Raw genomic sequence first — 23,688 nt, forward strand, 5'->3', positions numbered from 1 at the left:
TATCATTTGATTCTTGTTAATCTGAAATTTAACTTGTGTAATTTTATATACATTTATATAAAAATCATATATAACAAGAAAATGATTATAGTAGACGGGGAATATTCTTGATATACTCTCTTGTTACGTTCGGTTAAGAAATTCAATCACATGTTAGTGCCGGGCATATTATACACGACAATCGAATTTCTATGCATCTATTATTTATCTGACCAGCAATATAAAATTAATACATTGTAATGTAGAAGTGCGGCTTGGTACAAATTTAGTAGTCTGCATAGCCACCGAAAAAAATAGTGGACCAATTCTTTTTTTATTCAATATGAACTGGCATTCTGGCATAGGTTAGTCACACGAAAGGAAACCAAATGGAGTGATTACTTTCTTTATCCTAATCTATAAGGCATTGTTAACAAATAAGGATACATTTTATATTAAAAATAACTCAACACATATGAATTTTTTAAAACACGAGTAGTAATGTATAGAATGAGAATATCGATGTTTAACCACGGCTAATATAGTAGTAGGTACACCACACGTAAGTCACAACAAAAAATAAATATATATTATATTATAGATCAACTATAATCGTATACGTCATATAAATATATAATTAGGTATTACATAAATAATAAAAATAAAATACCAGAGTATCTGCAAGAAACTTATTAACAATATTTCGGTCCAAATCTAAAATTGCATTGCCTGCATCAACATTCAAAAATTAAGTTAAACTGAACAGCTAAACGTATAAAGCTAACTTATTTTATTGTAGACTTGCGGTTAACTGACAACTAAGTATATTGTATATAATATTAATACCAGGAAAAATAATATTATATACTGGTTTCACACTCGCTCGTATTATCTTGGACTGGAAACTAGTTTATACTTTATCCTTATCGTATTATGACATCGTTTCATATCTATCTTAATATACGAACAACATTATTTCCATATAAACGTTCCCAAATAAAAATAAACTTCAGGACTCAGTATAATCAGAGTTGGTCAATATTTAAAACATGTAAATCCGAAAAACAATTTTATCTTAAAAATGGTATTGTTTCCAAATTTTTAATAGTATTATATTTTTGTATCTTACACTTAGAAAAGCGCTATAATCACATTTTTTTTATGTTTGAGACTACTATACATTCTACAACTATACATAAAAGTACATAACATTTAATTTAATTCAACTTAAAAATAAATTTGAATTATGATATATAAATTACACAACTTTGTGAACAAATTTTTAATTGTATCTAGTAAGTTTCAGTCGGTTTCAATATATGCCTTTTTATTGTTTTGTGATATTATACTATAAATAACTATAAACAATAAAAACAACTGTTGATAAAAAGTAAATTTTACCGAGGAAGTCCTAGAGAGTATACATTTTCCCACGTATATATTTATATTAATTTATTAGAGTTTTATTTATTTATTAGAATTTATTAGAATTTATTTAGAGTTTGATTTGGGAATTACTATTTAGATTAAAATTGGCTAGTAAGTTATCAACTTAAAATCATTGGAAATTATTAATTTACACTTATTTATTAGGTTTTATAAACAAAACTAAAAAGTCAAACTAATATTAATTAATAACGTTATACAAGTAAGAGATTTAAAAACATGTTTCTTTCAACTCAATAGATGATTTATAAGATAGGAGTGATTGGACCAAAAATCGGTATCTTATTCACAATATTTCTTGTGTTTTCGTCGTTTACAAACTGTGTTTGATTTATCTGGCAACCACAGGGGTCTCCAGTAGACGCCTATTATTAATTCGGTCGGCTTTGAAAAAGAAGAATAAATTCAAAAAAAAATGGTATTTTTAAGAACAGGCACCGCTACACAAATGTACAATACAAATTAAAAGGCTTACTTCTTTTAAACTCGAGGCACCAAAAAAAACCTGTTATGATTTAATCTGGCCTCCGGGGACAATGGCTTTTATTTTATTATTCGAGCTAGTACCTAGTGGTTATTTACCAGTTCAACGTTAATGTTGTTTTGTTGATCAAACGAACTGGTTGCCGCCACTCAGAAGTGAGAATCGTGACCTAATAATCCTATTTTAATTTACTAACAAAAACGATGAAATACAGATTACAACAACTGCATAACCTCTTATCAGCTATACTTAACATTAAAATACTCAATATAATATTTTTTTCATAGTTGTGGTCCTGCTCATCAATATTAAAAACTAACTAAAAACCTACTATACTTAATTAATGTAGTTAAATAAGATTTTTAGCAATAAAACTCAATTTACAGAAAATATATTTACTTAAAATTGTTTATATTAAATCAACAATCCTAAATATTTGAGCTCACAACAAAGTGTTTTTTACCTTTAACAATGTTATTTATAAGCTCGGGGATTCTGTCATATTTTAACAAAACCTAACTATTCAGTATAATATTCACTACTGAAGAAAAGAAACAGATGCATGCGTTACTTTTTTATTACCGTAACTTATACATGAAAATGATGATAATGAATAAAACCGTATAAAAACAATACACTTTAATAGTATTAAGTAGGTACTTCTTCTTTCCCTAAAGGTTTTTCATCATTTTTGTAATATTCTCAAAAATTGCAGTGAAATTTAAAAACTCAGATAAAAACTGACCTATCATAGTATGTATATTATGCGACTAGTTTCTGTAGGGACTATTCAACAACATGAACATTTGTAACAGATGTCGCTTCAAAACATGTTTTACAAGTAAAATCCAGACTAGGTAGGTATTACATATAGATATAGTAAAAATTCAAAACAAAAAATTATAGTAAAATAATTAAATAACATCATAATATGAAAAAATATATTAAATATGTGTATTGTTATTTCAAACAAATGGGCGGGTAAACTCAACAGGTCATAATGAGTAACAAAACTTTACTTTGCATACAGAATTAGGTAATACGTATTATATTGTTTTGTTAATTGAACACAACACAAGGAAGGTAGTTTTGTTTTTAAATAATAATATTATAGCTTATAGGGATGCATTAATGATCGAGTGCCGAAACGTCCCTCTCGTTACATATATCTTCCCCTTGTTCTAAGAATAACGCAGACACTCTGCGGTCTCTAATTAAGAAAATATCAGACAATGGTGTGTAGGTAAGCGTTTAAAGAGGGCAATAAACGTCACGAAACAAGTTTAAAAATATTACCTATTGTTTCTTAGTATTTATGGCGCAAGTGGAATTCTATGAGGGAGAAAAATGGGGAAGAAAACCAAGACTGAGAGGGATAAGATCTGGTCAAATAATATATGGATGATTGTATATATATAATATATATAATATATTATACAATGTGTCATAATGCATGTATAGGACGTACCCACCTACCCAACATTATTTTTATTTTTTTCACGTTTCACAGACCATAGGCCCTAACAAACACGTATTCAAAAGGTGAACCATCACAGGAGTCGTTTGGTTTGATTTTTATCTGACAATAACCTTAAGCGATATTCCTTAACTATACCTGCAGATGTCTATACTCTAACCCTCTTTAATCTGAAAATACACGGGACTCGAACTATACACCATTATTAAGTGGTAAAATCAGTTATATGGCAACCCTTCAAAGAACTTATATTTTAATTTAATATAATATCAGATAAATTCCAAACAAAATTATTATACCTAAAGAGAAAATAGACCAACATATTTATTCTTCAAAATTGTTTGACGCGGGTACACTTCAAAATGTTTTAAAACAATTGTAATAAACAACACATTATTAATATATTAATCAATACAATAAAATCAATGTACCTAAATACATGATTAGGCACCTGTCGTGAATTTTAGACGGTGTCGCAAGTATAAATAAATACAAACCTATACGGCTATACGGCTATATATCTACCTATTACAAGTACGGGGACAAACGCATAAAATAAGAATATAAAAATTGTATATTATACTCACAGACCACTGCAGTAACTATTATATAGGTACCTATAGGTAATAGGTATAACAGACATAAAATTGTGTGTATAATGTTTAATTGTGGTGGGACTGTGAGGAGAAGGTATATCTTCCTTTTTACAAACAGCATAAAACTCCTTAAGTCTCCAAGAACGTCCGTCTTTACTTCTCTTTTTATTACATTTTTTTTTTATTACTTACGCACTGTTTATATGGCTATGTGTAATGTGCATAATGTATGCAATATAAACATAATTTAGATACCATGTATATATTGCAGTCGCAATTATTTAACCGCAGGTGCAATAAGGATCTCGTGCATTATGCCGGGGGACCCCGAAGCCGTAAACACCAAAATCCATAATAGTGTCTCCTAAGTCCTAATTCAAACTATTTTTGTTAAGTTTGAACTCTGGTGTTGGGAAATCGTCTCATTTTACTCACGTCAGCGCAAGCCAGGATCGTATGAATTATTTATTATTTAACATGTTTTGAAAGCGCATAGATAAAGTACACTGTAAATCATGACATTCGTAAAACTATTTTATGTGCAGAATTCAATATAACAAAAAATTGTGAAGATTTTGTTGAATGCAGATGTGAAACACATTCCATATTCTCTACGCATATCTATAATGTTATTTTTTTAGGTACATGAAAAATAAAAAAACTGACCTATTTATAATACAATTTATGTTGATCGGGCTACACGAAAAATATTGCTAATATTGCCACAAAAACACCGAAAAAAAAGTAATGTGAAAACACATTATTGTAAAACTAATATACATAGATAACAAAATGCGATGGCAGTTTTAGTTCAGTGTGTACGAAATATACAAAGATACCTAGTAACAAAAATATTACGTAATCAACTTACTTTAACATCCACACAAGTTCTACGTTAAAAATTAATTCTGTTTTGTAAGACAAATGTCAAATTGCATAACACCTAATTTGGAAAAAAATGATATTTACTTTAATACCTACCTACATATTACTATGATGCATACATTTTATTAGAAAATAGTAAATACACACACTTAATATAGGTCGATTTCTACAGCGGGTACAATGCATTAACCGGGTTATCTACTTATCTATTATCTACATTATTTATGTTTACCTGTGGGAAGAATTTGTTAACTATTTGATTTTTCCTAGGGTAACAATAAGTTAATAAGTAAATATTTTTTCGAGATTAACGATTTGATTCGAGTATTTCATTATAATACACGAAATCAAATAATTTATTAATTAGTCAAGTCAAAATATTGTTGTATAACTATTTTTCGTTTCAAACTAACTAAGAATACCTAATGCAAGACAATTAAGAGGCGTTTTTATTTCAAACTAAGTAACAACACTAACAAGTAACAACTATAAGAAACTAATAACAAAAACCAATTAACTAAACAACTTTAAATTATTGTAACTTTATTTTATAAGTGCAAACAATTGTATCTTCAACGGAAACAATAATCTCTATACTTTTTTAAATATTAGTCATATTTACCAATATTCAAGTACCTATGTACCTATATACATTGCTTAAAATACACAAATTACATGTATACATAGAACAATACGCGATATGTTTGAAAACACAAAATACTCATTGATTTTTAGTAAATAACAGTATTTAAAAAAAAACAATCCGTTGGACAAACATTGTTATGAGTAAGAGAAAAGGTCATCTTTATTCTTTCCTCTAACGTAGTAACCTATATGTAGTGACGTGGGCGAGTCTACCTACTTATAATATAATTTTGTGATAATGTTCAAATAAATTTACACAAATTACAGAATATTAACACAATAATAAATTGTGAACACATAACCAACCAACCCACCCACCACTACCTAAACGTATTTACTTTTTATTTCATCGATAGAGATACACCCTAAACGGCTAAATGATCTCGGATGTAGGTACTAGGTAATAATAATAATCGTTTGATCTAATGATGACGAATTAAGACAAAGGGCACTGAGTACTGACCTGTTTCAGAAAAGTAGCTTAAATTTTATGTCGGTTTCCCAGCCAACTGGAAATCAATATTTGGGCGTAAATGCGTAATGTATAGCTGAAGTATATTGCCGATATCGTCGTAGACCGTACTTGTCTTGTCAGTCGCACCTGCACCTCCGATTCAGAATATTGTCGCGTATCAACGGCGAGAGAATGAGCGGAAAATTGATAACACGCCGGAATTTGATACGACGAAAAATGTCAAAATAATAATAAAAACTGTTCGCGGACGACGAGGGAAGCAGTGACTTTACAGCACAGAAGACCGACGAGTGACGACTGACGACTGTCGTAGCGCCGGACACGCCACACGGTAACCGGGGAACGAAAAGCTGAGAGAAGTTAACACGCAACGCATGTGTGTGCGAGGCGATTACCAACACGCGAAATAAAACGACCGCTGAGCGGGAGCAACAGTTGCACAGTGATGCCACGTGCAGCGACGGAAAACCGACGTCCGCTCAACCGATGTAGGTCAGTAGCTGCTGCAAGCGAGCTCGGACACGGCCTCCTCTCCCTGACAGTCGTAGTCTCATCATAGTCTGTATAATTGTCTAATGTCTTTGTATATAAATAACATTATAATACTACATTAAAATATTACTATAGTCTATAACATAATCTAAAATATTCACGTCTTGTCTCGTATATATTATAAGTAGTCAGCATTTTTTTTTTTTTGTAATACCCGAGCTGTTTTTTCCGTCGTCTGTCGAGTATGACGGAAATAAAATAATAAGAAAAGAAAGAAAACCTAGACCTATAAAGATTTAAGATTTTTACTTTACTATTTTAGGTACTAGTTTAGATGGTTTAGACCTTAACCTTATAACCTCAATGGCCTTATCCTAGACAACTAGAACGAGGAACAATAACAACAACAATAATAATAAATAATAATCATAAATGGTATAATTATATACTAATAATATATAAGCTGTTGGCTGTCTATCTAACCTTATACTATAATACGTCTGGGGTCTATACATGGGTATCTGAGAATACCAACTTCCTAGTTCTCTATACTCATTAGTCATTACTTTTAAATTTTAATCATGTTACCTACTTGATGATAGATTGTTCGTATACAAAATAATAATAAGCTACCAAGCACTTTATAGGAATATAAGTACCTATCAAGTATTCAGAAAACAATAATTTCTGATACATTAAAAATTACAATTTATTAGTCATATACTACTACAAATATGTTCATATTTTGGCAAACCTTGGAGTAAATTCTTATGGATACTGAATGAGTAAAAGTTCAAATCATTGGCGCGAACTTCGTGAGCATTAACAGCAGCAAATTTGTACTAATTACAAACTTTTTAAATTGTTTATATTTATAGATACTTTATTTTACTTAAAACATCAGTACCTAGTATAATATTATAAGGACATTATTTTTTTATGTGATTGATATTTTATTTAGAATTTAGAAGTTCACTTGGTTACATGATTTAAGGCTATCATTTATTAAAACAGGTGCATAGTTAATTAGTAATTACCAAATGGGATGGATCACAGATCGATCTCATGTTGATGTTGGCATGTTGCACTTGAAATCAAACTCTGTTTAGGGCAATAGTGCTATACTTATGCAATACCCGTGGAATAATTTGAATGAATAAATATGAACAAGTTTAAAGTAGGTATACATTAAGACATTCTGTTACACACTTTTGTTTATAATAATTTTTAATTAGGTATATTCTCATATCGGAATTTATCTTATACCTAATATTTGCATAACAGCTAGACATCAACTTAAATTCAATAATTATTTTGTATAAAGGTAAAAATAATTTCATTTTGTATAAAACTATGTATACAAAGATAATAAGATGAAAAATAAAAAATGATCATATCTTTATGCAAACATTGCAAACTATGTATTCATTGGGTAATAATTATCATGCACTATTGGGTAATATAAGTCTGCAAATTGCCAAATTGGTATACCTTGAATTGTGTATAATCGTATTTATTTTGTTGTTAAAATAATTAATATTTATGGGTATACATAAACGAGTGGAAATTGTGATTGCCATACCTTATTATATGTTTTATACTATTGTTATTTTATATGCCTATATTTTGAATATAAAGTGGAGTTGTAGTGTGATATTCTATTTAAATTATATATAAGACCTTATAAAATGTATATTCTGGACGTAGCGATAAATGGACCAGACTTTACAATGATGTGTGTCTTAGATTCGGAGAGAAATGATAAATGCATTGATTTCACAATAATGATGTATATTCTTTTATGTCTGAAGACCCTTCTCAAGTAGATAAAATGCTTATCAATAAGATTTTCAACATCAATATCAATCGACATTTTATAATTCTTAAAAATAGCTCAAAAAGAGTCAAAATGGAAAATTGTATGGTGTATATAGAAAACGTTAATATAAACATTCTGTGAAAATTTCAAGTACATACAGTTATTTATTTTATTTGACCTAGCCTAACCTAGCCACACTAAAAAACAAAATCGATTTTGTCAAAAACTGAAATTCATGAATGTTTGTGTTTTTCTTCATTTTTAGATTCTGAGCGAAACGATGAATGTATTCATTTTACAATAATATGTGGTACTTTTTTTTTTTTGTGTGTCTTCGTACACGATAAAGTAGTCAAAATAATGCTTCGATTTATAACTTCAGTATTTTTTCAGGTGGAATTTAGTTGATACATTTGGGAGGTCAACATTTAAAATTCCTAGTAATTTTCAAACGCACCTGAAAAACAAAAAAAAGTTAAGGAAAAACGGTAATTTTTCCGTAAAATCAGTTTTCGACAAAATCGATTTGGTTTTTGATATGACTCTAAAAAAAAGTTTACTGGAAAGTCAAATTCAATTTATATGAGCTTCAGAAGTTCAAATGTTTACAACATTGGATTCACTTGATTTCTTATGGAACGATTTTCTTATTTTGTTCTTACCAAACGAATTACCGTAAACAATTGACATGTTCATCATATATTTATATTATCATTTTCTATGCTTGATAAATGTTTCAATATATTTTGCTCGTTTTGAGCTGTTAGCGGACATTTTCTATTTTAATTTTTTTTAGTTTTTTTTCTATATAAATGCCAGTAAAATTTTTTCCGTTGGGTCGAAATGCTTAAAAATTAAATTCGAGGTCTTTGATATATTTTCACAATAGCAGTTGAAAAATATTTAAAATACATGGCCATGATTTTTTTTATAATCATTTATTTAAAGTTCAAACTTTAACAAAATTTATGAAATTCAAAAATTACAAATTAGTTTGTAGTTAGTAATGTTAATTAGTATGTATTATGTATAAAATGGTCAACTCTTATAGCTAAAAATTAAAAACAAGATTGCACTTAAGTAGTTAATTCTGCAACCCAAAAATTTAAAAAAACACATCCACACAATTTTTTTATAGTTAATTTAAGTTCGAATTTGGACGAAATTAAACATAATATTAAAACAAAGAAAAGAACCACGATTTCAGTTATTTTATTATAATTTAAAAATTTTATTCAGGGGTACTTTAAACTTTTAGAATACATATGTAATTTATTATTATACTTTGTACACACAATGACATTTTCAAATGCAATTTTTTTGACAAAAATAAATTTAACCTACTGGCTACTATAGTAGTATAACTTATAAGTAGGTATACTATTATGCCTATTATAAAATAAAATAAATTACTTTAATCATAATAATATCATAAAATATACCTACTTATAGTAATGTCATAGGCTGGCAAATTATCTTCGCACAGAATCGTTTTTTGTATACAATGATCTTATATAATTCTGATGAATTCTAATTTAACACATCCACCTAGCACAACCTACTTAGACACCGAATGTGCAGCAGAATGCCCACTTTTTTGTTTTTGTTTTTATTGATGGTTTTAAAAATTAAGGGTATTTTAAATTTTAATTCACTAGACAATATGCTGAACTGCTGAAGTTGGAAATCTAGGGAAAAGTTTCGATTACTTATCGTGTAGAATGGACATAGACACAACAACAAAACACACATAATTTATCGTAACATCAATAAGTCACCATCGCTTTTTTCAGAATCTAAAAAAGGGAAAAACATGTATTTTACCAAATGTTTATATTAGCAGATTCTATACATGGTATAATTTTTTAAATATTTTGAGCTATTTATAGACATTTTAAATTGTTTTGTTACTGTAACATAAAAAATGATTCGATCAGTCAAAAAGCTTAAACATTTAATGAGAGATTCCTCAAGACATATATTAAATTCAAATTAGGACAAAATTATATATAGGTACCTACAAAGAAAAATGATTTTAGTTACATTGTTGTAATTCAAAAATATTTTTCATAAGTTTTGAATCATTTACGTATACCTATTATTAGTATTATATTATTTATATTTGATGCAGGTATACAATGACATTTTCAAAAGATTTACATTAATGTTATGCTATTATTGCCTATTTCTACTACACACTATTCTATACTGTAGTAAGTTGGTAACTCAAAAGTTAATAACAACAATAAATATTGAATATATACTAATATAATAAATATTAAATATAAATTATTTTAATAAATTATAATTTCATAAATAATTTATTAAATAATACCGCGTGTTAATAAAAATAAAAAAGTATAAGTAAGTATTATAATTTATAATAGCCATATAAATTATAAATATACCATAAAATATAAACATATTAATATAATAGACTGTCAGAGTCAGAATCATTTTTTCGTATGCGATGATTAATTTATCATTGAATTCATATTTAAGGTATCTATTAAGTATCTACAATTTACAGTAACTTACCAACTTACCCAATTACAAAGTGTCTAGTTTGACAAAATACTTTTTGTATGCGTGTTACTGTTAACTTTTAGTACTTTTCACTTTTAAATTTATTATGATATCAGATATAGCCGATATTGGTAATACGTTTATTCCTACATTCTTAAATTTTTGGGATCACTATATTATGTACCTATAGGCTAAGCAGAGCGATTAGATTAGAACTGGTAACATAACATCTTTTTGTATTCAGCTATTTAACTTACTTATATCCCTAATTAAAGAGTCCATTATAAAAACTAAGTTTTTCTAGTTAATCTGAGAAAACACGTTAAGTTAAAATCGTGTACCTCCATGTCTAAATACTAAAGTCTAAACTGTAGACTGTAACCTCATTAATTAACACATTGACGGCATTAACTACCTTCTATAGCAGAGGTTCTCAAACTATGGCACGCGTACCACTAGTCGTACGCGGAAGACTACATGTCGGTAAGCAAAAAGCCACAAAGTGATAGAACTGAGAGTAAATAAATGAATATTTTAAATTTTGTTTGAACATGATCACATGGAAATAGACATCAGTAGTACTCGACAGATTAATAATACACATGAGTGTACGCGAAAAAAAAGTTTGAGAACCGCTGTTCTATAGCGTTACAACAAATTTTATCAATTTTTAGGGTAACTTTGAACTGGCTAATTCTATGGCAAATGCTATAGCTCATGCTATGGCATTCATGGTGTCCTATGAATTAAAAATCAAGACTGCTATAGCATGGCGTGACAGCTAATGTTTTAATAATAATTGTACCTATTGCTTATTTAATCTGTATAAATATTTTATACAATTATTTTATATACAAATACATATACCTTTGGTAATTGTATGGTTTAATAATTAGGTTTACATGGATTATCATTTTCTAGATAAAATTTAATTTTCAAAATATATTGGCTTTTCTTTGTGTGCTAACTTCAATAGACGTTTAATATTTTTGATATTTTTTAGTTTTTTTTTTCGAAAAATCGAAAGTATCTCATGGCTATAAAAAGCGTAATTTTATGGTCGACTTGTTTTTTTTTAATATAGAACAATGTGTGGGAAATATTCTATTAAAATGTTATCTATGAAAAAAAATTCACAACATTTAGAAAAATTATCATGGCTATAGATAGCTCAAAATGGGTAAAAATAGTTTGAAAATTTTACAATGTTTGAAAAATGGTAATTTTAACAGTTGGCGGTAATGTTGAGTATCTATGGTTATTAGTTTTTTTTTAGTTACACTAGAAAAATATAGTCAATTTTTTTCGAAAATTAGTTTTGTGTAAAAATTACCATTTTTTTTACTTTATTTGTTTTTTTCTACGCTTTCTAAACTTACTGAGACATTTTTAATTCTAAGAACTTAAAAGTGCCAATTATTGTCACTTTTCTATCAGAAAAGATACTAACGTCGAAAATTGGAGCATTATTTTTATACCAAATGTTGATGACAGACAGAAAAAAACACATCATTTTAAATACAATTTACGTACATTCATCGCTCCGCTCAAAATCTGAAAGAATCAAACTGAAAGTAAACCATGCAAATATTATGTGACACTTACATTCGACATAATATTGTTGTTAGAAATTATAGAGGTAGTGCGAACAAAAAATCAAATCTGAGAAACTTATAACAAGTTTTTGTGGTCGCTACAAATAATTTGCTCGAACCTGATCAGTGACCACGTAATTTCTTATACCTTTTATAATATATTCGTCATGGTCATATACATTGAAGCTTACAACACACTATAGGATATGTAAGACGAAGATTTGAATAAAAAGACGTGACTTTACATTACAATTTCATTTCTTCGTGATACACACTATAGTCAATAGGTGACGAAGTGGAATAGCCAGGATTATGAATTGGGGGATTAGATTTTAAGTATAAATGAAATTAAGTTTTGTACAGTTTTTTGGGTATAAATAATATAAAATATACATAATACATTTATTACTTATTAGGGAAAATATTTTAAGGGGGGGGGAGGGGGAGCTAACACTTTACCCTGCCTAGCTTCGCCACTGGATGACTTCACCACCGAATAATTATTCTGGGTGACTTCACCTTGAACCATGGTTTCAAGAAAAAAATCATTTTAAAATATATGATAATTTGCGATTCAAATGTTTGTAATTTGTTTTTGTGGACTTCATGGTAAGTGGTAACTGGACCTATGCCTTGGGTAAGATTGGATTTTACTGTCTAGTATATTATGGATTATAAAGTGGGAATACATACCATTGTGTTATACCATTTACTAACCATAACATTAAACCAATCACTACGGCTCCAAATTGTTTTTTGGGAATTTCGGATGACGATGCGTAAATTTACTGTTATAAGTGTCTGTATGACTGTATTTGTACTTAATCGAGACAAATATTAACTAGATCAGGTAACAAAAAATATCCGATAGATTTTCAGGTGTACCACTTTATCATAATGGAACATTTGGTCTAATTTTTTTAGGGGACCAGAATAATGCAATAATCCTCCAAAGAGTTCTAATTTTTTTTTTGGGGGGGGGGGGCTAAGCACTCAAACCCTGTCTCGATGTCCACCTAACAGTTTTGATAACTTTAACTTAATAAAAACTTTAAAAAAAAAACTTAAAACTTAAACTTAACTTTAATGTCACAAATCGAATAGCAACTTACTAAATTTACTTTTATTTTTTTTTCTGTACTATAATCTTAATAATTTGTTTTCGTTTCAAAACAAATTGTAATTATATTCCGCAATGTTGTTTTTTATTTTTCATTTGTATTTTAATTTGTAAACAGCGTTGATAACCCAGTGTAAAATATAAAATTAAGGAACTTTTTGAACTCTTGTCAGGCTTTGGAGAAAAATTTGTTTGCATACTTATTATTTTTGTAGTACCTACATTTAATTTGTAACTACTTTGAAATTACAATAAATTAAATCAAACTAAGCCAAACAAAAAACATGTCAATAATTAAACAAGGTATAATTAAAAAATAACTAATCGTGGTGTAATGGGGCATTAGCTGCCCCTTTCGGTCATCACTGATGTTAAAGACTAAAGGACGCACAATCTAAGACCGTGGTGTACACCGAATACGAGTTCTACGGCCGTGATATAGGTCCGTTCGAAATATTATTGTTCGCGGACGGGATTAGGTAAAAACAGCGGCGCCACCTGTCCACTGCTGAACTCAACTATTCAAAATGCTCTCGTGAAAGCTCGCCCGTGACGATTGTTGACATTCATGGCCAGCTGACGCTGTATAATACGATTTTTATTGTGTTTTTATTTTAAACTTTGGTTTTCGTTGGTTAATAATTAAATTACTTGGTATATTGCATTTATTGACGTTCATGGTTCTGTTTTAGATTTCAATAATAATTATACCTGGACAATATATTCTTCATTCTGTAGTTCCAAAACATTTTTTCCAAGTCAGTTTGGAATAAATTATCATTGGAGCAAAATATTTTGAGGAAATAGTGGTTAGATACCTAACTAGAAGAAATATTTTTCGAAACACAGGCATTGGGATATTGGATTAAATATAATTTAAAATACATCTCGTCCATATTAAAATTAAAAATAATAATTCCATACAATATTTGAAAAAAATAAATATTAAAAGTTATTACAACCATGGATCAATTTGTTTTACAACAAAACCTTTTGTATTATGGACCATAAATAGTAATCAAGTATTGACCGAATGTCTCCATGCCTATAATGTTGTGACGTTGTGTCGTTGTGTCGTTGTGTCGTTGTGTACTTGTGTGTATTACACCATGTGCTATATTATGTTAGAACGATTTTTAAAAATGTTATGGTTGTATAATAAATTAATGTAATATAACTAGGTATTGGTAGCCGGTAGGTGATGATAGCAGATAAAACAGAACGAGGATGCAAAAGTATTTTGCAAATTGTAGGACGTTGTAAATTGCATACCTATCAAGCGAATGCTGATCTAGATGACTCGATATTGACTTAAAAATATCGAAATTCAAATTAGATCTTTTTTTTCTAACCAGACCTTGGGAGGACGGCAAGTTAAACTTATAAAATGTTAAAATTTAATAGGAAAGGGAATACCGAATAACTAGAGCACGCAAAAATATTGTGGTTTACACTACACGACACGACACGCGACGAGGTGTGAATATACCATTTACTTAGGAACAACTCTTTGGTTGAACTATCTTAAATCGTGGTTAGTGGTTACACACTTACACCGGTCTTTATTAATATACATGTTCGTGCAGACAGTGTGCACCGGTCACTTTTTTTTTATCTCAACATTTTCAATCATGTTTTATCACTTATCATTACTTTCAGGTGGGGAACTGCAGCGCCATCTATAATAACGGTTATAAGTTTGTTTTTTTTTTTTTATTTACCTACCATTGTGCCATTGACTATTGTACATTTGTACATAATAATATAATTTATTATACCCCTGTATTGTTGCTTGTTCAAATTTTAAATTTTAAGTAATTCATTAAAACATTTTGTTGTATAGTTTATAGTCTAATTACTTTTATATACGAAATTACATTCAGTTAAGTAATGATGTTGCAATGTTCCTGTTCTGTGGAATGGTCAAACGCTCAAGGTGTTGTATTGAAACGTTTCAAGTCATTGACAACCAAACTAGTATTGACTCGCAACGACTTTCGAGATATTTTCATTGATGTATCAGCCGACAAAGGTGTAGTTCACCGTTTAGCATTGAAAGACATTGCAGTACACAAACGTTTTGCTAGTGATGGCAAAGCAACAATCCATTTTAAAACTGATAAAGTCATGATGATGATTTCAAATGCTCCTGTTGCACAATTGGCCGAATTTCTAAAGACCCTTTTTGTCAAGGTGACAGGACGAAAAGATTCACCTCAGGTATGCCAAATAATATACAGTGTAACTGTAGCAAAATGAGAGTATTGTGTATTTTATTTACCGCTATGTAAAATTGTAGGTAAAAATCCGGGATCGACTTTTAGCTGTTAAAAGTAGCTCTACTGAAGAAATCAGTCCCATAAATATTAAAGATATTGGGCGTGTTGATCATAAATTAGAAGGCCCAAGTATGAAAAAAAAGAAATTAAATGATGAATTGATAAACCAAAGTGTCAAAAAAAGTTATTTAGTTAATTTAAAAGATAAACTAACTGATGAACAACGTGAGGTAGTTGAAGCTATTAATACCAATAATAACATTTTTTTTACTGGTAAGTAATTTATTTTGATTGTATACATTAAAATATAACTATTATTCAAATGTCAAACTAGTTACTGAAAACGAATAATGCCCATCTAAATATAAAAAAGTCAGTTCATACCACATCCTAGTACATACATAACCATACAAAAGTACCATTATTTCTAGTGCTGAAAATCTTTTTTATTGTATTTCGATGTTTTGCGTTTAAAATAAAATATTAATTTGGTAATTCAAAAACTAAAAAAAAAAGATGATGGGTAACATGTAATGAAAAATAAATAAATCTAAGATTTATAAAACTTAACATATTTTCATAATTTAGAAAAATGTCATTGATTTTATTTATGCCTATTTAAAGTTTATCAAATGTTTTAGTATATTGATATCATAAATTATTTTTATATCTTTGATTCTGTATGAAAATAAAAAAACTAAAATTCAAATTTCTTACACATTTTCAGGTAGTGCCGGAACAGGTAAATCTTTTTTATTACGTTACATTGTCAATACCTTACCACCCGATGTAACAATGGTGACTGCTAGTACTGGTGCATCAGCTTGTCTTATTGGAGGAGTTACGTTACACTCCTTTGCTGGTATCGGTATTGGTGAATGCACTATTGAACGAGGTATTGAAATGGCATCTAAATCGTCAGCTGCACAAGTTTGGCGTAAATGTAAAATACTTATTATTGATGAAATATCAATGGTAGATGGGGAATACTTTGAAGTGACTATTATATTATATTTTATTACATTTTAAATTGTCATTTCAGTTATTATAAAAAACGGTTTTTTATTTGTTTTTTAGAAACTTGACAAAATAGCAAAAGCTGTACGCAGACGAGATGAACCATTTGGTGGTATAAAATTAGTGTTGTGTGGTGATTTTTTGCAATTACCTCCTGTGAAACAAGGAAAATCTAGATTCTGTTTCCAAACCAAGACTTGGACAGAGTGTCGTTTTCGTTGCTTCAACTTGAAGTTTGTTCATAGACAGTCAGATAATGAGTTTGTAAAAATGTTAAATGAACTACGCCTAGGAAAGTAAGTAAAATAATGTCTTGGACTTTAAAATGAACAGGTTGGTAGATAAATTTAATATCTGGACATTTTCAGTATAAATCCAGATACAGCAACAAAATTAAAAGCCACATCGTTTAATTTATTAGAACAAAATGGAATTGTACCTACACGTCTTTGTTGTCGGACAGCTGATGCTCAAATGATAAATCAAAAAAAAATATTTGATTTACCAGGAAAAGTATATAAATTTGAAGCTTTTGATAGTGGTCCAACAAAAACATTAGATGACCATACTCCTGTGGCAAAATCATTTGTTCTTAAGACTGGTGCTCAAGTAATGTTATTAAAAAACATAAGTGTATCATCCGGGCTAGTAAATGGTGCTAGAGGAGTGGTCAAAGATTTTGATAAAAATGGTTAGTTGATTAGTTAATTGATTATTGCTATATTTGTGTAGGATCTTAGTTGATTTAGTAATATACATAATTTTATTTTATAAGCACATCATTTAAATTTGATGTTATAATCTAGAGTATTACGATTTACAAGCTCAATATCTGGTGTTTTTTCTTTTATATTTCTCTATGTTTAGAGCAACATATTAAGTACTTAAAAATTAAACTCAGATATTTAGGATTTTCTTGGTTGTTGTACAACTGACCCAGTCTTACCATATTATTTTGTTTATGACTAGAAAGCGGATTATTAGAATTTTACATAATTTTTTTTTGTTTGTATGCATCTCACAGGCATAAATAATCTGGTCAAATTATTCAGTACAGAATTTGTGGGGAAAAAATGCATTCTGTATATTACAGTATATTTTAAAGATTGAAAATTATTCAGCCTATATTTCATATTCAAGAATATATTGTATTATTTGTTCATTTCTCTAGTTGAAATATTTCGTTAAAAAAATTTCTTTAATTTAAAAATGAAAAATGATAGAATTTGTTCTGTAGTTTGTTTAGTTGTTTTAACTCTTAAGTGTAACTTAGCTTAAATTATTTACCAAAGAAAAGGTGTGCAGTAATTATTTTCAAGTTGAAGTAATATACATATTATACAGGGTGTGCAATAAATGGATGGTAAATGTTAGTTATAAATTTTGCAGAGTTCAATGTTAACTTACATTATTTATTGTACATAATATGTTTCTATTGTAACTGATTTACAATTTTTTTAATTATTGGAAGTAAAAAAAATCGTAGATTTTTTCAGCATATGTTACCAGTTAGAGAATTATTAAGAGATTATTTTAAGGTTTTTTTAGTTTAATATTAGAATTATAATAGTCCTAACGGTCCGTTTTTTAATAATGACAATGTGAATACAATGTGTATATCATAAAGAATTTAAAATTAAGTATTAAATACAAGATTTTATAAGTTTATCCCCCATTCAAATTTTGTTATTAGCTTAATAATTATATTAGTTTATTTTATACCATTTTAGGTTCTCCGTGTGTCCAATTCAAATGTGGTAATACAGTTACTATTAAACCTGAAAAGTGGATTGTGAAAACTCCTACTGGACAATTTATTTCAAGGCAACAAGTTCCTTTGAAATTAGCTTGGGCATTTTCTATTCATAAGTCACAGGTTATTATAATATAATAATAATATATTTAGTCATAACATATATATTATTAATTATAATTGATATTTTTTTCTAGGGCTTAACATTGGATTGTGTTGAAATATCTTTAGGGCGGGTGTTTGAAGCCGGGCAAGCTTATGTTGCATTGTCTAGAGCTAAAAGTTTGTCATCTTTAAGAATTTTAGATTTCGACAAGAAACACGTTTGGGCAAATCCTGATGTGATATCGTTTTATAATAAATTAGATAGAATTGTTGAATCTGATAAAATGTATATATTAGGTAAAAGAAATAAATGAAATAACAAAATGTTCTGGTCTATTAATCTAATTTAAAGTGGTGAAATCTACATACATATAAATTGGATTGTTATAATAGGTAAACTGAATAGTGAATATCAGTTAATATTTAAATAACTTTTAATATGTTTAACTGTTAAAGACTTATATCTAATGATATTTAGCTATTTTTCATTTGATCTCAAACAATTTCTTGAAATTTCTTAACATTATTTTTTTTAATTTGTTAGATTTTTATATGATTATTATAAAACTAAAATGAAATTTTTATTTTTGAGTTTGTGTAATCTTAGATCATAATTATATAAGAATATATCCTATTGTTTATATTTTAAATGTATTATTGTTTAGTTTGTCTTGCAAATCATTAATACTTAATGTATCTACCTATTTAATTTATTGACAAAATATAATTAATAAAATATGTGTTTTCAATAAGATAAATACTAAGTTGTAATACATTATTTCATTAAAAAAATTCAAATGTTTTCATACAAATAAATTACATCATAATAATTACCATTCATTGCAATAAATGTTGGATACTGAGATATTGTTTTATTCTAAAAATGAGCTATTTTACTATTCAATACATCAAACAAGTAGGTACATTTTATAAAGAATTTCATGTTTATAATTGAGCACAACTCTTGAATTACATTAATTGTATTCTACTCATAGGCGGTCCTACGGGTGCAGCCTCTGCAGCCTGTGCTGCACCTGACATTACAACCACCACTTTATTTTATTGGTTGAAATCGTATAACTATTCATAACTCATAAGGTATTTTATAGTTTATATATCTTTGTTATTTCATGATATATTGTTTTGATCATGAACTTAGTTGTTAGTTTCAGTGTTGGGTAGTAACGTATTGAAGAATACAAATTACTATTGTAGTAGCCAGTAACGCTGTAGTAATTTGATTATATATTATTTAAATTAACGTAATTGTAATGAAATTTCTTATAAAAGTAATTTCTATGGAGCAACGTGTTATTTTCCACGTTATTAAAATAAGTTATGAATGTAGAGTCCATGACATAAACTAAAGGTTAAGAGTGTTAAAATATTCGAGAAAAATTGAAAATCGGTAAAATGTATTTACTATTCTGAAAATGTTAGATAATAATGATGAATATTATAAAATATGCAGGCTTTTACGCATTTTATTCATCAGTATTACATCCATCCATTATCAATATAGTGTACCTACATAATTAATGTATTAGGTACACATACTAGTCATACTACTATACAATTTATATATAATTATTAACAGTATACCTACTTCTTATTATATTCGTTATGGACTGAATTTGTCGTAAATATTTGAAAAAGTAACAATTCATTACGCATTACTTTTTGAATGAAAAAGTAACATAACGTGATAAAAATAATGTCGGGTAACCCGAATGTAATTTAAATAAAAATATTTAATGTAATAAGTAGGTAACATAATTACTAATTAGTTTCTTATCGAAAGTAATTTACCCAACACTGGATAGTTGTTAGCTCGTAGATCTGATGATCAAGCCAGAATTAAAGGGAGGAAGACCCTAGGCTAACAGCGGTATTTATAGTCACGCGCGATCACATCTATAATATTATCATATGAAGAAAAACCAAGTTCGGAGGAAAGGAAATTACTAGTTTACTAGTTTCAAAAATTATATATAATAGTCTAAAGTAAATTATGGTTCATTGATACTCAGTAAATCTAATTTCGTACACATTCCCGATACCCCTAACATTTAGAAATTAACCATCTATGCTGCACGGCTGCACCTGAAGTAAAATCCTGGGACCGCCTATGATTCTACTATTCTGATTCAGGATACAATCGATTAATGATACGTAAATTCATGAATTCACAGTTATAGTACATTATCGCTTAGTGGTTAGTCAGAGGTTTGGACTAAGATATTTTTAGGCATAGTCAAAAGTCAATAAAGATTAAAAATAAGAATTCTGAATTTTTTGATGTAAGAATATTTAGAATTCTTATCACATAATGATTTATTATCTATGCTTGTGGAAGATAACTTTTATCACAGAATAATTTTATCAAAATAATATGATAACAAAGACCGCATGTGGATAAGTGGAGTGAGGAATTGATATTCCGGCAGCTTACTAGCTTAGCAGGCTTTGTGGACCATCTTAGTTCTTACGGATAAGTGAAGATATTAAACATAGTACTAACAATTTACAATATAATTATTAGTATAATATTAATAACTATTGTTTTTTTAAACTAATATATTACCTCAAACGTTTTTTTTCCGAATAAATAAGAACCATGCGTTCGTGTTAGTGGCAATAAATCATAAAAAGCCAGTCACTGATAATGTTTGCTCTGAAAAAATCCCTGACCACATTAGCTGGCCGCCGACTGCGTGGGAATAGGTTGTTTCTAACTGAGGCATACAGGTGCGAAGACGTATGGCAAGAACGGCTGGACTGTTCGTTACTGAAGAAAGTCGAACCTGAAGTGCTCTACCACAAGTTGTCCACTACTTTAGAACAAGGATCAAAGCAGATTAGTGCCGTTGATCTGGATGTATTTGCCAACTCTTTGACTGACAATACATACTTGGAGGAATTGGAGGAACTTGTGCATAAGTTTCGTTTGTCTGCACAGACTGGCACGCTGCTGCCGTCCACGCATCATGCAGTCGTGCGGTTGCTTGTTGCGTCAAATAGCATCAATGACCTCATCAGGATTTTGAAGGATCGCCTTAATTACGGAATTTTTCCCGACTACTATCTGTGTAACTTATTAATGGATCGTTTTATAAAAGACAATGATGTTCGAAGTGCAGCAGTGATTGCTTCCAACCAAATGTTACAAGAAGAACTAGAAAATGATATTACCAAAGCCATGGGATTATATTCCTGTTTGAAATATATCACCAGCCCCACTGAATGGGAAGAAGCAAAAATAGAAACAGATGAAACAAATAATGATGATGATGATGAAGTAGATAGAAGAGTACGTGTCGACTTTTTGAGAAATCCATATTTTGATGATCACTTTGATTTGGCAGATGGTGATTACTTGGTCGGAAAAACTATGCTGGCAATCAGCAGAAAAATTGATAATACTATATTGAGCAATAGTTTTAAGACTCTTGGTTTAGCTTATTATAACCGATGGAATGATTTAAGTGATCATCTAAAAAAACTTGATGGTTCTGTATATTTGGAAACAATAGAGTTGGCAGTTACTGCAATAGATAAACGAAAACCTGAAAATACTGAGCAACTGAAGGATGAACTTGCCAAAATGCAAATTGAAAACAAAAGTTTGACCACAGAATCAAAACATTTTGTAAATGAGGCAGTATCTAAAAATGAAGAAAAGGAAATACAAAACCAAAAAACGGTATGTGAAAATAAATCAAACTTAAAATATTATCTATATGATTTAATTTATATTTCAGATTTACAAAGAATGGGAATCCTTCAGGCGAGAAGAGCTATCTAGGTACCTTGACCATTTAAATAAGTTGAAACGTTTACAGAAGGTTCAACAGGCCAAACAGGATCTTAAAGAAAAAGAACAGTTGTTGTTCTTCTTTGATAATGAACACAAACATGACCTAATTAAAGAAGAAAAACTGAAACGAATGAAAAAGACAGTGATTAAAGACAAGAGCCATAAAGATGATTTAACATATGTACCACCAGAAATCAGAAAACCTGGTTTCAAACGAGATTAAACAAAATTACCTATAAGTTAAGTTAAAAATTTATGGCATAGGTACCTACCTAGTAATAATTAATAAATATTCACATCTAAATCTACAAACTATTTTGTTATTGACTTTTTTATTTTATTAATATCTTCTTGTAGAACTTAAGAACTATATTGTTTTGTTTAATTTTCTGTAACTTATTGAAATTTATCTAAAAGTGGTGTAACAAGGTTGAGTAATTTTAAGACATACATATGGGGAGCTTCAGTGAACAAAGTTTAAACCATAAGTTAGAATCAAGGCCCCTGTACTAAATGTTTGTCCGGGCCCTTTGTAAAACTTCCAAAAATATAATTTACCATCTAAATATATAACAATTTTTGGAATAATATATAATTTTTTTTTAATCATACCAATTCAAATTCAATATTCATAGTTAGGGCAGGACAACATCTGTCGGGTCAGCTAGTAAACTATAAGAAATCAAGATTTATAAGCATTTTAACATTATTAATGTCTTTTTTATTAAAAAAATAAAAGGCAAGTATAATAATCTAATCTCGCTTACAAGCGATAAGGAAGACAAACTGCAACCACGATAATTTCTAGGTAATCAATGATTAACCCTCATTTTGAAGTATCAATATGACTACATTTATATATAATTATGTTATTTTACAATATTATTTAATATAAAATAAGTATTTCTACAAAAATTTCAAAAATTACAAATAAATTTATACGGGCCATGTACTCGAGGTCCATCAGCCCCACCTTGTGGGGCCCTAGTTACAATTGATATATTTCATTAGTACAATAGTACACAAGCTCAATTAAATATCAAATGCAGTATTATGAAAGAGTTACGTGTATTATAGTCATCAAAAGTTGTTTGTATGTGGGTTGCTGTTAGGCTAGAACTATTGAACTTGTTGTGTCTTATGTAGTGTAAATATATGTATGTGTATAAATATAGGTG

At 28.8% G+C, this 23,688-nt stretch overlaps 3 protein-coding genes across 4 annotated transcripts in view; 2 read left to right on the forward strand and 1 right to left on the reverse strand.

Annotated features, from left to right (window-relative positions):
• Positions 1-6,391, reverse strand: part of LOC111032572 (MICAL-like protein 2) — a 31,031-nt gene extending 24,640 nt beyond the window's left edge. Inside the window, exon 1 of one of the 2 annotated variants that reach the window (XR_002604317.1) lies at positions 5,976-6,391. The gene's annotated coding sequence lies outside the window, so the exon portion shown is untranslated. The remainder of the gene's footprint in view (positions 1-5,975) is intronic. The other variant, XM_022312948.1, reaches the window with a different exon arrangement.
• An 8,921-nt stretch (positions 6,392-15,312) lies between these two features.
• On the forward strand, positions 15,313-19,453 carry LOC111032590 (ATP-dependent DNA helicase PIF1). Its single transcript, XM_022312972.1, has 7 exons — positions 15,313-15,759; positions 15,839-16,091; positions 16,546-16,814; positions 16,896-17,131; positions 17,204-17,526; positions 18,566-18,711; positions 18,786-19,453. Exons 1-7 carry the CDS (start codon positions 15,430-15,432, stop codon positions 19,005-19,007), a joined length of 1,779 nt encoding a protein of 592 aa, XP_022168664.1. The 5' UTR covers positions 15,313-15,429; the 3' UTR covers positions 19,008-19,453.
• A 1,668-nt stretch (positions 19,454-21,121) lies between these two features.
• Positions 21,122-23,100, forward strand: LOC111032585 (28S ribosomal protein S27, mitochondrial). The gene is made up of 2 exons (XM_022312965.1): positions 21,122-22,396; positions 22,455-23,100. The coding sequence occupies exons 1-2, from the start codon at positions 21,359-21,361 to the stop codon at positions 22,731-22,733; spliced, it is 1,317 nt and encodes a 438-aa protein (XP_022168657.1). The 5' UTR covers positions 21,122-21,358; the 3' UTR covers positions 22,734-23,100.
• Positions 23,101-23,688: the final 588 nt, after the last annotated feature.

This window comes from Myzus persicae, unplaced genomic scaffold (assembly GCF_001856785.1).
Source record: "Myzus persicae strain clone G006 unplaced genomic scaffold, MPER_G0061.0, whole genome shotgun sequence".
Classification (NCBI taxonomy): Eukaryota; Metazoa; Arthropoda; class Insecta; order Hemiptera; family Aphididae; genus Myzus; species Myzus persicae.

What these genes read in the sequence shown, in the direction of transcription:
- LOC111032590 (XM_022312972.1), top strand. Translation starts at nt 15,430, where the DNA reads ATGATGTTGCAATGTTCCTGTTCTGTGGAATGGTCAAACGCTCAAGGT. An exon ending in AATGAACTACGCCTAGGAAA is followed by an intron (nt 17,132 to 17,203) that starts GTAAGTAAAATA and finishes GGACATTTTCAG; the next exon opens with TATAAATCCAGATACAGCAA. An exon ending in TTTCTATTCATAAGTCACAG is followed by an intron (nt 18,712 to 18,785) that starts GTTATTATAATA and finishes ATTTTTTTCTAG; the next exon opens with GGCTTAACATTGGATTGTGT.
- LOC111032585 (XM_022312965.1), top strand. Translation starts at nt 21,359, where the DNA reads ATGTTTGCTCTGAAAAAATCCCTGACCACATTAGCTGGCCGCCGACTG. An exon ending in AAATACAAAACCAAAAAACG is followed by an intron (nt 22,397 to 22,454) that starts GTATGTGAAAAT and finishes TTTATATTTCAG; the next exon opens with ATTTACAAAGAATGGGAATC.